At 41.4% G+C, this 12579-nt stretch overlaps 1 protein-coding gene across 1 annotated transcript; it reads left to right on the top strand.

The window, feature by feature from the left end:
- On the top strand, positions 317 to 12080 carry TM4SF20 (transmembrane 4 L six family member 20). Its single transcript, XM_003133694.5, has 4 exons — positions 317 to 575; positions 6663 to 6728; positions 8756 to 8907; positions 10423 to 12080. The coding sequence occupies exons 1-4, from the start codon at positions 393 to 395 to the stop codon at positions 10703 to 10705; spliced, it is 684 nt and encodes a 227-aa protein (XP_003133742.2). The 5' UTR covers positions 317 to 392; the 3' UTR covers positions 10706 to 12080.

Genomic DNA, 12579 nt, shown 5'->3' with positions numbered 1-12579 from the left:
AAGAAAGAAAAAAAAGTAATTTATATTAATTGAATATTCTCATTTTTACTTTTTATATGGCATACAAGTAAAATGTAAAATATGTTAGAGAACTTATTTAAGCCTTTCTTTTTAAGTTTTATCTGCCTCCTTTAAAGGATAAATTTATCTAACAGAAACTCTGGGTTTTTTTTTTTTTTTCACCTTCTTCCCTCACTCCATCACAATATAAAATCATCCTTACTTCCTGTAATACTCTTCATAATAATGTCCCGCCCTCTTGGACTCTGAACTTTCTGCAATTTTTTTTTAATAAGTGCTGAACTTTAACTAGAAGGCTCAGGATAAAAGGCAAGACAGTGCCACACAAACAGCCACTTTGCCAGGGGTTCTGCTTGAACCAGGGGGTGACCATGACCTGCTGTGAAGGCTGGACAGCCTGCAATGGATTCAGCCTGCTGGTTCTACTGCTGCTGGGAGTCATTCTCAACGCAATACCTTTCGTGGTCAACTTGGTTGATGAAGATGAAGTTTTTCAAAACCCCATCTCTTGCTTTGAGCGGTGGTTCCCCGGAATTGTCGGCGCAGGTCTGATGGTGAGTGAAATTTATTTGACTCAGGTCGCAGAAAGACCTACCTGTCTTACCAAAGATGAGCTGCAGATCATCTTTCAGCCTTGCACTAAGCTATGTCTTGGCTTAGGATATAGTGAGGAGCCACGGGTGTGGTATTAAATTTATATTGGCATCAGGGAAGAACAACAATTTAAATACACTGTGGTACAGGCTAGGGAGCTTAGGCAAAAAATAATAATACATAAAAGTTGGTTGGGTTATTACCTATGATACTTCTTCACATGTAAGCTTGCTCTTTCGAGCTTTATCGTTGGTGTTAGGGACTTTTATATTTTTTATGGCCACACCTGAGGCATATGGAAGTTCCCAGGCCAGGGTTTGAATCCAAGCTGCAGCTGTGACCTATGCTGTAGCTGTAGCAACCCCGTATCCTTTAATCCACTGTGCCAGGTAGGGGATCGAACCCATGCCTCTGCAGGGACCTGAGCTGCTACAGTCTGATTCTTAACTCACTGTGCCACAGCAGGAACTCCCAGTTTTAGGGACTTTTTGAATTCCTTCCCTTTGCGAACACCAATCTCTAAGTATTCACGGGGAGTACAGCAGGAGTGGGAAGTGCTCAGGAGGAATGGGAAGGAACATTCCACGCACGATGACTCTCCGGGATGTTAACTGGAGGCACGAGTAGAGCATGGCCTGCACCAAGGGGCGTTGGCCTCTGAGGTTTGGGACTTGAAACCCTGGCTTTTTAAGCTCAGGACTTTTCGACTCAGATCTTCCAAGGCAAACATCATGGTGCTTGTTTAACATTTGGTGATTATTAATAAGTCTGTCTTTGTTGAAAGCTGCAGCAGAGCAGTGGAACACAGAACTCCCCACATCCCTGACCATAAACCACCTGAGGTCCCTGCAGATGTCAATTTAGAGACCTCGTCACGGGGATTCTGCGGCCCCCGCCTGGGTGGGCCCCCACTGTGGAGAGCAACACATAACTGTTTTCAGACCTGACAGAGCATCTCAGCTCTGGTTCTGTCTCCATTACTGTTAGCCAATCATTTATCTGTGATTTGCTTCCGTATCAGTAAAATGAGGTGTAGATATTGCGGTTTGAAAATCCATTCAAAAGGCTTGTTTTTGTTCTATCACTTGGTTGTTACCTAAGGGCATTCTCATGAATGCCAGAGAAATGATGCGCCTGTGTGTGTGTGTGTGTGTGTGTGTGTGTGTGTGTGTGTGTGTGTGTGTGTCACAATGATGATCAGTTATTGTTTCTAGTCTTATCCCCAGACTTACATGAAAACAGTCTTGGGTCATTACATATGAAACAGAGAGAGAGAGAGAGCTATTAAGTGGTCATACATTACAACATCTTATTTAAACTATATAATCCTTTGGCTGAGTAGTTGTTCATATTTGCGTTTTAACAGACTACAAAAAGAAGGTTAAGACTTTATCAAGGTCACATAGCCGGTGTGAAACCCAAGCCCAGATTTACCTGGTTCCAAAGTGCTGTTTCCCACCGGGATTAGCACCATCATCCTCCCGACCTCTCTCAGGCTGGCAAAAGGGAAAGAAAGACAGCTACAGCGTGACTCATAAATTTAAGTGACCAAGAAACTGAAGCACAGAAAGATTATATGCATGTGAAACCATTTCAGAGAATCTGGACTTTCTTGTTCCATGATTAAATTTGCTTTGTCATCCTTAATCAATACTCACGATATCCTGGTACCAGGCTCTCTCTCTTGCTTAGTATCGTGGAATAGCTTCAAACATCAAATAACTCTGAAAAGTTCAATGGACATTTTACAGATGGTGCCTCAAATTCTGGACTAAGCTCACAAGCAAAGAGGTGGATGCTAGAAGGGCTCAGAATTCAGGTGTATTTTCCTGATCATTGGCTATGTATAGAATGTGGAAGAATATATATACACACACACACACACACATATACACACACACACACACACACATATATATACACACACACATATATATATGTATATATATAAATTTTTTTTTAGGGTTGCACCTGGAGCATATAGAGGTGCCCAGGCTAGGGGTCAAATGGGAGCCACAGCAATGCCAGATCAGAGCAACATCTGCGACCTACACCACAGCTCATGCAACGCCGGATCCTTAACCCACTGAGCGAGGTCAAGGATCGAACCTGCATCTTCATGGATAATAATCGGATTTGTTTCCGCTGTGCCACAATGGGAAGTCCAAGAATATCATTTTTCGAAGGGAGTTGTGTCCTTTACATTTGTCAAAATACTGACTAGTTCAAAATATTGAACTCTCAATATACTTGTAAATACACAGAAAAGTTAACAAAGAAGAAATCGCTGCCTTGGAAGCATTTTTGTCATAGTTATTGAAATCTTTCTAATCTGTAGACTTTTAAATTAGTGTTGTTTCAAAAACAGGGGATTTTGCAGGAAGTAGTTAATAATAACGAGTACAGAATTCATTACTGATTACTTCATCAGACATTTTATGGTTTTATGATTTATTGAAAACAGAGATAGATCATCCTTTGAAACCATGACTAAGAATAAAAATTTTACATAATTATCTTCACTATTATCTGCTAAATGGAAAAATCAATACACATTCTTCTCCCAAGTACTAAAAAAAAAAAGACCTGAAACGTTTACTCTAAAAAAATACAAAGGCCACTTTATTTTCTAGATGAGCTGTAAGTCTGATATTAATCATGCTTATTATTGAGCTCACTTATTACATAATAACTCGTCCATTATTAAAGTCTTAACAGAGAACAAATTGTTGCACATTAAACAAATTATAAGATACTGTGTATAATAAGAATTCTCAAAATATAGTTTTTGTTTTTATCGATTTTTGGCTGTGCCCATGGCATACAGAAGAAGTTCCTGGCCAGGAATCAAACCCATGCCACAGCAGTAGCAATGCTGGATCCTTAACTGCTAGGCCACCAGGGAACTCCCAAATACGGTTTTAATATTTATGATAAGCCATGGCTTTGTGGGTTACTCTCATGTTCAAGTACTTAGAAGAATCCCAAAAGTTTGAACTCTATTAGAGTTGCAATGGTCTAAACCTCCTCTGTACTTCATTTATGAAATTATCTGCCTTCTAAAACTGGATGAAAGTGTGGGTTTCTCTAAAGAAAAATGAAAAATGCTACTTTACTTTATGAAAACAAAAGACTGTCGAGAAAAAGAAATTCAGGGAGATCCCTTCAGGGTTCAGCACTTAACGAAGGATCCATGAGGATGCGAGTTGGATCCCTGGCCTCGCTCAGTGGGTTAAGGATCTGGCATTGCCATGAGCTGTGGTGTAATTCACAGATGTGGCTCGGATCCGCGTTGCTGTGGCTGTGGCATAGGCTGGAAGCTGTAGCTCCAATTCGAGCCCTAGCCTTGAAACTTCCATATGCTGGGGGTGTGGGCCTAAAAAGCAAAAACAAACAACCCCCCAAAAAAAACCCCCAAAAAATCACAAAAATTCTTATGCATGCAAATGTCCTTAGGAATTGAAGGGAAGGGGTATTCTCGAAATTTCTTCTTTTCTTGGCAGGAGATTATCTGGAAGATTTATAATTCAGTCACACACACACACACACACACACACACACACACACACACACGTGCTTGCACATTTTAACATTTTAATGTTTATCCTATAATTTCCAAAGCTCTGGATGGGCAAAATGAAATACAGTGAGTTGTCTAGTACCTGTAATGATATACAAAAATGTGTTAAAGTGTAGTCAACCATGGGGATTCCATATGATTAGTTATTATTCCTTTATAAAACCCCTTTGCAAGGGCAAAGACTGTGCAAGTACTCTTTCAGCATCTCTGATATAATCTTTAAGAAAGAGTTGAATTTACATCAATAAGGAAATTAGAATGAGTTATCCCTTTAAATTGTAATTCCATGTTGCTCCAACTTTCTTTTAATGGATTACTTTATTTTCTAAACCAAGGGTTAACGATTTTTTTTTTTTTTTTTTTTTTTTTTGATGAGCCAGGTAGTGAATATTTTAGGCTTTGTAAGCCAGTCATCTCTTTCACAACCATTCAGCTCTTCTGCTGGGTGCATAAAAGCAACACAGATTATAAGTAAGCAAATGGGCATGGCTGTGTTTTAATAAAACTTAAAAAAAGAGGCGGCAGGCCAGTATTTGCCAGTTCCTGTTCTTAAGCTCAGGAGGTAGCATCACTTGTGAGGAAAACAAAAGTTTAGCCCATGAACACGGACACTTCCTGGGGGCATAAATTTCTTTTCCCTTAAAATTTTCTTTGCCTTGAGTGGCTAGGCTGCCACACATAAAAGTGACCTCTGAATGATAAGGGTGCTGGTGTTCAGAGCAATATGTAAGCAAAGCTTGATAACAACACAAAGTGTTTACTGGAAGTGACACGGAGTCAGCACATGGTCAGTGTCGGGTGAAGTTCACTGGCAGATCTGCCTCGTAAGGCTGTTCAGTCTTAGACCTGCTCTGAGAGAACAAAGGCAGACGTGGTCTTGGGAAGAATAGGTTGGGGAAGGAGCAATTAGAAGGACTAGGAGATGAGTGAGGGTGATGGTGCTGGGGATGGTGGGGAGGTTCAGAATGAACAGGCTCTAGGAAGGAATAGAGGAGGATTCTAAGAATTGGCCAGCGTGGTTGGAATAGTGGTTAAGAGTCTGGGCTCTGAAACCTAATGCCCAGATTTGAATCCCAACTCTTCCTCTTTCTCTCATTCTTTCTTCTTCTTCTTCTTTTTTTTTTAGGGCCGCACCTGCAGCATATGGAGGTTCCCAGGCTAGGGGTCGAATCAGAGCTATAGCTGCCAATCTACGCCAGAGCCACAGCAACGCCAGGTCCGAGCTGCGTCTGAGACCTACACCATAGCTCACGGCAACGCTGGATTCTCAACCCACTGAGTGAGGCCAGGGATCGAACCCATGCCCTCATGGATACTAGTCAGATTCATTTCTGCTGAGCCACAACAGGAGGGCCCCAACTCTTCCACTTTCTTAGGCAAGTTACTCCAGTTTTCTGTGCCTCAGTTTGCTGCCCCAGTAAAATGGGTATAATTCACACCTACCCCATAGGATTTTCAGGAAGCTGCAAATGAACTAAATCATGGAGAGCACCTCTCACCGCGCCTGGCATGTTGTTAGAGCTCCATAAAATGTCAAAAAGCCAAAGTGGAAGGAAACAAAGAATTACTCAAGGGCAGCTGTGATGAGATGGCAAAAACAAAAACGAACAAACCCAAAACCCCTCTAGGCTAAAATTTCTTAAGTGGAAGGAAGTCTTTTACACTCCACTCTTCAGTGATGCAAAACTTCTTTCTGGAAGCATTTCTAGTCATAGCTGCTGACTAGCTATTAGTAAAACTTGTAACCTCTGTCCTGAGAACCTGGGATCCTTTCTTAGATTTTTCCCCAGCAGTATGTATTGCCTGGACACAGAATGTCCTTAAGGGAATTCTCAGCATCCATGTGAGTGAGAGCATTCTATGGATGCAGGAGTAAAGGTGGATGTGGAACTAAAAATAATTCTCAAATCATAAATTTGGGGGAACCCGTGAACTGATGGTGACCTGGCAGTGAAAGTTCAGGAAGCCCGAGAAAAGTGGTGACAGAATTCTTAGTTCCCAACTGCCAGGCAAACAAAACCATCAGTTTCCTTTCTGAATGCTTGCTAAATGAATTCATACAATTTCAGGGAAATTGGGTAAGTGGTTGCAGATTATTGTAAAAAAAAAAAAAAAAAGTGAATTTTGGATGATGCAACCAGTTCGTTCAGAAATATTCCTTCCAAAATAATTAATAATAACTTATTTGGGTCTATTTAAAATCCAAGTCTCTGTAATGATGACTCAGAGTAAAGTAAGAATGTGGTTGAAACTGCTATCCTGAAATCCCCCATCCCCCCCTTCTTTAATCTTTATGGTCGAAATTGGTGTCACAAAGGTCACAAGAAAAAGGACATTGCCAGATTTCCTTTTTTGTTCTCTTGAGTCTTGGTTTCCCACAACTGTTCGTAAGTGGAAGGTGGGGACGACGGCTTTATCATCTGATGAGAAGTAATAATACCATCATTCCTGTTGATGTAATTTCCAGGCCATTCCTGCAACGACAATGTCCTTGGCAGCGAGAAAAAGAGCATGCTGCAACAACAAGAGCGGGGTGAGTGCTCTGTAGCTGGGCTGGGGGCAGAAGTGCACAGCAGTCACCCACCCACGTCTTGGCAAAGCCACCCACTCATCAGCATCCCAAATTCCCGTGTGGCTCCAAGTGGCAGGGCCAGTCCTAGAAACATACTGTTTAGGATGCTTAATGATAATACCAAAAGTGTGAAGTTTGTCTTTTTTCCCCCATAAAAATTTCATTTTGAAGCCAGCTTTCAGATCTTTCCTCAACCTTCAGTTTCAACCTAAGGGTTTTCAAAGAAAGGAGATTTAGAACACACGCCGAGTTGTAATCAATAGTCAAATATTTGGAAGTTCCCATCGTGGAGCAGTGGTTAACGAATCCGACTAGGAACCATGAGGTTCGGTCCCTGCCTTGCTCAGTGGTTAACGATCCGTTGCCGTGAGCTGTGATTAGGTTGCAGACGCGGCTCGGATCCCTTGTTGCTGTGGCCCTGGCGTAGGTCAGTGGCTACAGCTCCAATTCGACCCCTAGCCTGGGAACCTCCATATGCCGCAGGAGCGGCCCAAGAAATAGCAAAAAGACAAAAAAAAAAAAAAAAAAAAAAAAAAAAAAAAAAAAAAAAAAATATTTGTTGCTTTGGTGGTGTGTATAAAATGCTTAGGGAAAAACGTATCTTCAGTTCTCTTATACATGTGAAAGATTGGTTTATTGGGATGGGCATGTGAATTTTCTTTATCCAGTTAAGGGAGACACCTGTCATTTTTTTTCCAATATTGAATAGACGCCGACCATGCATAAAATTGTAACTAAGTTAAAAGGATATTAACATTGATTAACCTTCTGTCACTATGCTCAGAACATATTCACATACGTTGTCTATTTCCTCCTCTGAAAACCCCTAAGTTTTATTAACTACCTCCTGTTTTGACATAAGAAATTGATCCTCCGAGAGAGCAAACAACTTGCCAGTGTTCGTAGGTAGATCTGTATCCAAATTGATCAGCCTTCAGTATTCTCAGTCTTTACACCAGTTATGCCGTGGACATTGTTGCTAATACTGAGGGCTCTTATTCTTTGAGGAAGCAGGTAGGTCAATAAATAAGCAGTCACAGGAAATATTCCTGGCTGAGCTTGAGATCTGAAAGCAATGGTTCTTAGCCTGATGGGAACATTAGAATCCCTTGGGGAACATCTTAAAAATATTAATGCCTGGCGGCTCCCCCAGACCCCCCAGAGATTCTGCATCCGTTTTTTTCCAAAAGTCCTTTAAGTGATTCTAATGTGCTTCCAGGGGTGAGTGCTACTGTTTAAAAGAATCCATGTATCCAATTATGTATTTATATCCGTGAGAAAACATATTTATATTATATATGTGTATACATATACATATATTTTTATTTTATTTTTGCTTTTTAGGGCCACACCTGTGACATATGGAGGTTCCCAGGCTAGGGGTCTAATCGGAGCTACAGCTGCCATTCTACACCACAGCTATAGGAACCAGGGATCCGAGTAGCATCTGCGACCTACACCACAGCTCATGGCAATACCAGATCCTTAACCATTGATGGAGGCAGGGATCGAACCGGTGTCCTCATGGATTCTAGTCGGGTTCGTTAACTAATCGCTGAGCCACGAAGGGAACTCCTGAAAATTTATATTTTTAAAATTGCCTTTTTGTGACATTTGATATTTATCTAGAATTACAATTGCTCTGCTAGTCATTTACAGATTGCTCTGCTAGTCATGGATCATGTCTGATCCATGGTAGCAGACAGTTGAAATGGACGAGACCCAGGTAGAGATAAAAAGTTCAGGTTTTTCAGAAACAGCGGCAAAACCAAGGCTCTTTGAGTGAGTCTAATCAACTGGCAGGGACTTTGCCCTCTGCCTTCTTGCCTAAGTCACACCTTATCAAACTGCGATCTTAAGATCTGGGACTATAAGGCAGCTGGAGAATGGCAGCAATTGATGATAAGGCCCCCACGTGCTGCTGAACCTGGACGCGGACCGAGAACCTGTCGTGACGTGTGCAAATGTGCCCACTGTGTTTTTTTCAGATGTTTCTTTCGTCACTTCTGAATGTGATCACAGTCATTGGTGGCGGGTACTGCCTGCTGGTGTCTTTCCAGGCTCTGTGGGAAGGCCCTCTCATTTGTAACTCTGAAAGCAACAGCACTCTCAGCTGTGAAATTTCTTTACGAAACCTAACGTGAGTACCTCTTCGCGGACTGCCACACAAGCTGCAGCTTAGATCAGACAGTGTGGGGCTGACCTGGTGCCGTGTTTTCTCTCAGGGGACAGACTCTTAGGGGCTTAGCACCTCAATCCCAATCGGCACAGTCTCATAGAAGCGGAGGAATCGCTGCTTTCAGAAGGCTTTGGGTATGGGCTTGTCCGGAGGAGTAGCTGCTGAGATGGATTATCCTTGTCCTGTAAAAATCTATGGCTGCGTATGTGCATGTATATAAAACATTTCTGGAAACAGACACCAGAACCTTAACTTCCATCCTTGGAGTAGGTCATATAGGAAGCCCTGGGGGAGTGAAGCAAGAGCTGACTTTCTACATTTCTGAACTCATTAATTTGTAAGCCTTTAGCACATATGACTTTTCTAATTTGAAAAATTGAGTAAAAACAATAAATAAAATCTAGAGGCTTTCCGCTAAGCCCTAAAAGAAACAAAGCAGTAGACAATGGAATCATTCAAACATGTTACAAATACACTGAAGGCACAGGAATGCATCAAAAGCTTAAGTCGTGAAGTAACAAATAATGCTGCACAGTTATGTGGAAAGGGTTCATTTCAGTCTTATAAGATGGTTCTGTGCCTGAATCTAGGTACATTTGTAAAACTAGAAGAAAAGGACAACCTTATTCATTTGTTATCTATATATTGTTCCCTACGGAAAGTAACTAGAATTTACTTCTGCAGTTACATGAAAAAATTTTTCCTTTTTCCTTACCTTGCTGCATCAAAATCTCTCCAAATTTGCGTCCTACAGTTGTTGTGAATCGAAATCTAAAGAAATTCCCTTTATTCGTAGAGCTGGAGTATAAAAGTAGAGATTTCAACCACAGATGTTTGTTACACACGTCCAGGGCTCAGCCGATGACCACCCACCATGTACAGGCACCAGGCTAAGCTGGAGGTCAGAGCATCAAGGCGGCCCCACACTAGTTGGGGAGACAGACAGTCAGAGAGTAACAATTACATAAGAGTGATCTGATGCTTGGTGCAAACTGCAAAAAGCCAACTCATATTCCATGTGCTAAAATACTGTGGCATTTTCCCAGGCTGAGTATCAGCTACTGGTTTCCAGAAATGCAAAGACTAGAACACCTAGTCTTACTGCAGAAAACCAACGAAAATCATGTCAGGACAGACGTGAAGGGTTAAAATTGTCTCATGTTCCCTGTCGTCTTACAGCAGGCACAGATCACTTTCATTTGACATATTTCACTTGTCCTTTGTGAGTAAAAATTGTACATCTGGTTTAAGAGCAGATGCGACACTGCAGTTTTGCACCAAGAATTGAACTCCTTAAGAGAGGGAGCGCCTTTATTTCCACGTCTTTAGCCATTATAAGAGCTCTGCATAAAGAGGTGGAATCACATGACATTTTTAGTCTTTATGCTTTATACAATTCCCGGGCACAATGCTGCATTCTTTAGATGGTCAGTGGTATTCCTGAGAATCTTATTTTTATCTTTTTTTTTTTTTCAGTGTCCATCATCTAGACTCCCTCAATCTGCAGTGGTTCTTCAATGATTCTTGTGTTGCTTCGACGGATTTCAATAATCCCTACATCAATGACACAGCGATCCGTAACGGCTTAAATTTCGACTCTATAGAAAACAAACACAGGATTATCCACTTCTCAGTGTATCTAGGTCTACTGCTTGTGGGCTTTCTTGAGATCCTGTTTGGGCTCAGTCAGATACTCATTGGCTTCCTTGGCTGTCTGTGTGATGGGGTCTCAAAGCCAAGAAGAAACCAGATTGTGTAGCTAAAGAATAAAATGGAAGAGTCCCCGCTGTGGCCCAATGGGATCGGTGGTGTGTCTGCACCAGGACGCAGGTTTGATTCCCAGGCGGGCAAAGTTGGTTAAAGTATCTGGCGTTGCAGCTGGTCACAACTGTGGCCCCAATCTGATCCTCTGCCCAGAACATATACCATGGAGTGCCCCCCCCAAAAAAGAAAATGCAAATACTAGTTTGAACCATTTGAGAATGATATTTAAAAGTCATGCTTTTACAAGTTATAAGTTCAATAATGGAATATTATCTAGAAACCTGGGCGAGTTTAGTCCAAAGGTTGTTAATAAAGTCATCTATGAGGTGACTTAAAAAAAAAAAATCAACCTTTCTTTCACATGTAAAGCTGGATGGTAAAGGCACATTTTCATATGAAAAGAAGAAAAATCATCAGGGAGGGGTTGACTCAGAAGTGGAGAGCTTTTAACCTGTGCGCTTCTGTACTATTTGAATTTTCAAACTATATTCTCTTATGTGGAAAAAGGGAGGGAGGGAGGACAAGCAGGAAGAGAAGTTATACTGGAAGTCAAAGTATGGGACCTTTTTAGTGCATTTCTCTATACTTAAAAAGGGTAAATACATATGCTTGACCCTTGAACAATATGGTTTTGAACTGTGCAGGCCCATTTATAATGCAGATTTTTTCCAATAGCAAATGCCGCAGTACTGCACGATCCGTCGTTGGTTGAATCTGTGGGTGCAGCACCTGGAAACAGAGGAACAGAGGAACCACACATATGGAGGGCCAACCCCAAGTTATATGGGGATTTTTGACTGTGTGGAGAGTTGTGCCCCCAAACCCCGAGTTGTTCTAGTATCCAGTTATCTGAATATAATTAAGTTTTTAGACCTAAATTCAGCTCTCAGAAAATCCAGGGAAAGATGACATGTTCAGACAAGTTCAAAAGGTGAGAAAGCAGACAATATCCCCATTGGCAAGAAGAAAATGTAATGTGAGAAAAAATAAAAGGTTGGATGGGTTGAGGGAACTACTCTAGATTAAGAGAACAAAAAGACAAAATGGATTATGAGATACGAAGTCGTCAGAGATAAATGGGGAAACCTGTACAAGGATTGGTTTAGGTAATATTAAGGATTTATTGTTAATTTTTTTTATTGTTGATGATGGTTTTACGGTTATGCAGAAAAATGTCCTTTCAGAAACGCATTATTTATGTGTTTGGGGGAAAATGTCATGTTTTTAAAATATTTTGGTCAAAAAATGAGGGGGTGGAAAAATGTTGTTATATTTAGGTGATAGGTGTAGGGCAAGTCATTATGCCTTCATTTTTCCTGTGTGCATTTTTTCACAATAACTAAAAAGCAATAAACACCTAGGAAAAGAAATCAGTCTTTCAAAAGTTGGTTTATATACATATACACCCGGCTTTAGAAGACAGAATAACAATACACTGTTTTTCCTCTATCAAAGTGTTATAAAATAGGCCAAACTCAAAATCTACAATTTTCAGAGTTCCTGTTGTAGCTCAGCAGTAATGAATCCCACTGGTATCCATGAAGATGCAGGTTCAATCCCTGGCCTTGATCAGTGGGTTAAGGATCTGGTGTAGGTCACAGATGCTACTCAGATCCCATGGAGTTGCCCGGGAGTTCCCACTGTGGCTCAGTGGTAATGAACCTGACTAGTATCCATGAGGCTATGGGTTCGATCCCTGGCCTTGCTCAATGGGTTAAGGATCCCGTGTTGCCACGAGCTGTGGTGTAGGTCACAGATGTCGCCTGGATCCCATGATGCTGTGGCTCTGCCGTAGGCTGGTGACTACATCTCTGATTAGACCCCTAGCCTGGGAATCTCCATAAGCCGCAGGTACAACTCAAAAAGTAA

The sequence above is a fragment of the Sus scrofa genome, chromosome 15 (genome assembly GCF_000003025.6).
Source record: "Sus scrofa isolate TJ Tabasco breed Duroc chromosome 15, Sscrofa11.1, whole genome shotgun sequence".
Classification (NCBI taxonomy): domain Eukaryota; kingdom Metazoa; phylum Chordata; class Mammalia; order Artiodactyla; family Suidae; genus Sus; species Sus scrofa.
This window is presented reverse-complemented; position numbering and strand designations above follow the sequence as displayed.

Bases quoted from the DNA above. Each gene is read 5' to 3' on its own strand.
- TM4SF20 (XM_003133694.5), top strand. From the start codon at position 393: ATGACCTGCTGTGAAGGCTGGACAGCCTGCAATGGATTCAGCCTGCTG. The intron at 576-6,662 runs GTGAGTGAAATT...TGTAATTTCCAG, and splicing joins TTGTCGGCGCAGGTCTGATG to GCCATTCCTGCAACGACAAT. The intron at 6,729-8,755 runs GTGAGTGCTCTG...TGTTTTTTTCAG, and splicing joins GCTGCAACAACAAGAGCGGG to ATGTTTCTTTCGTCACTTCT.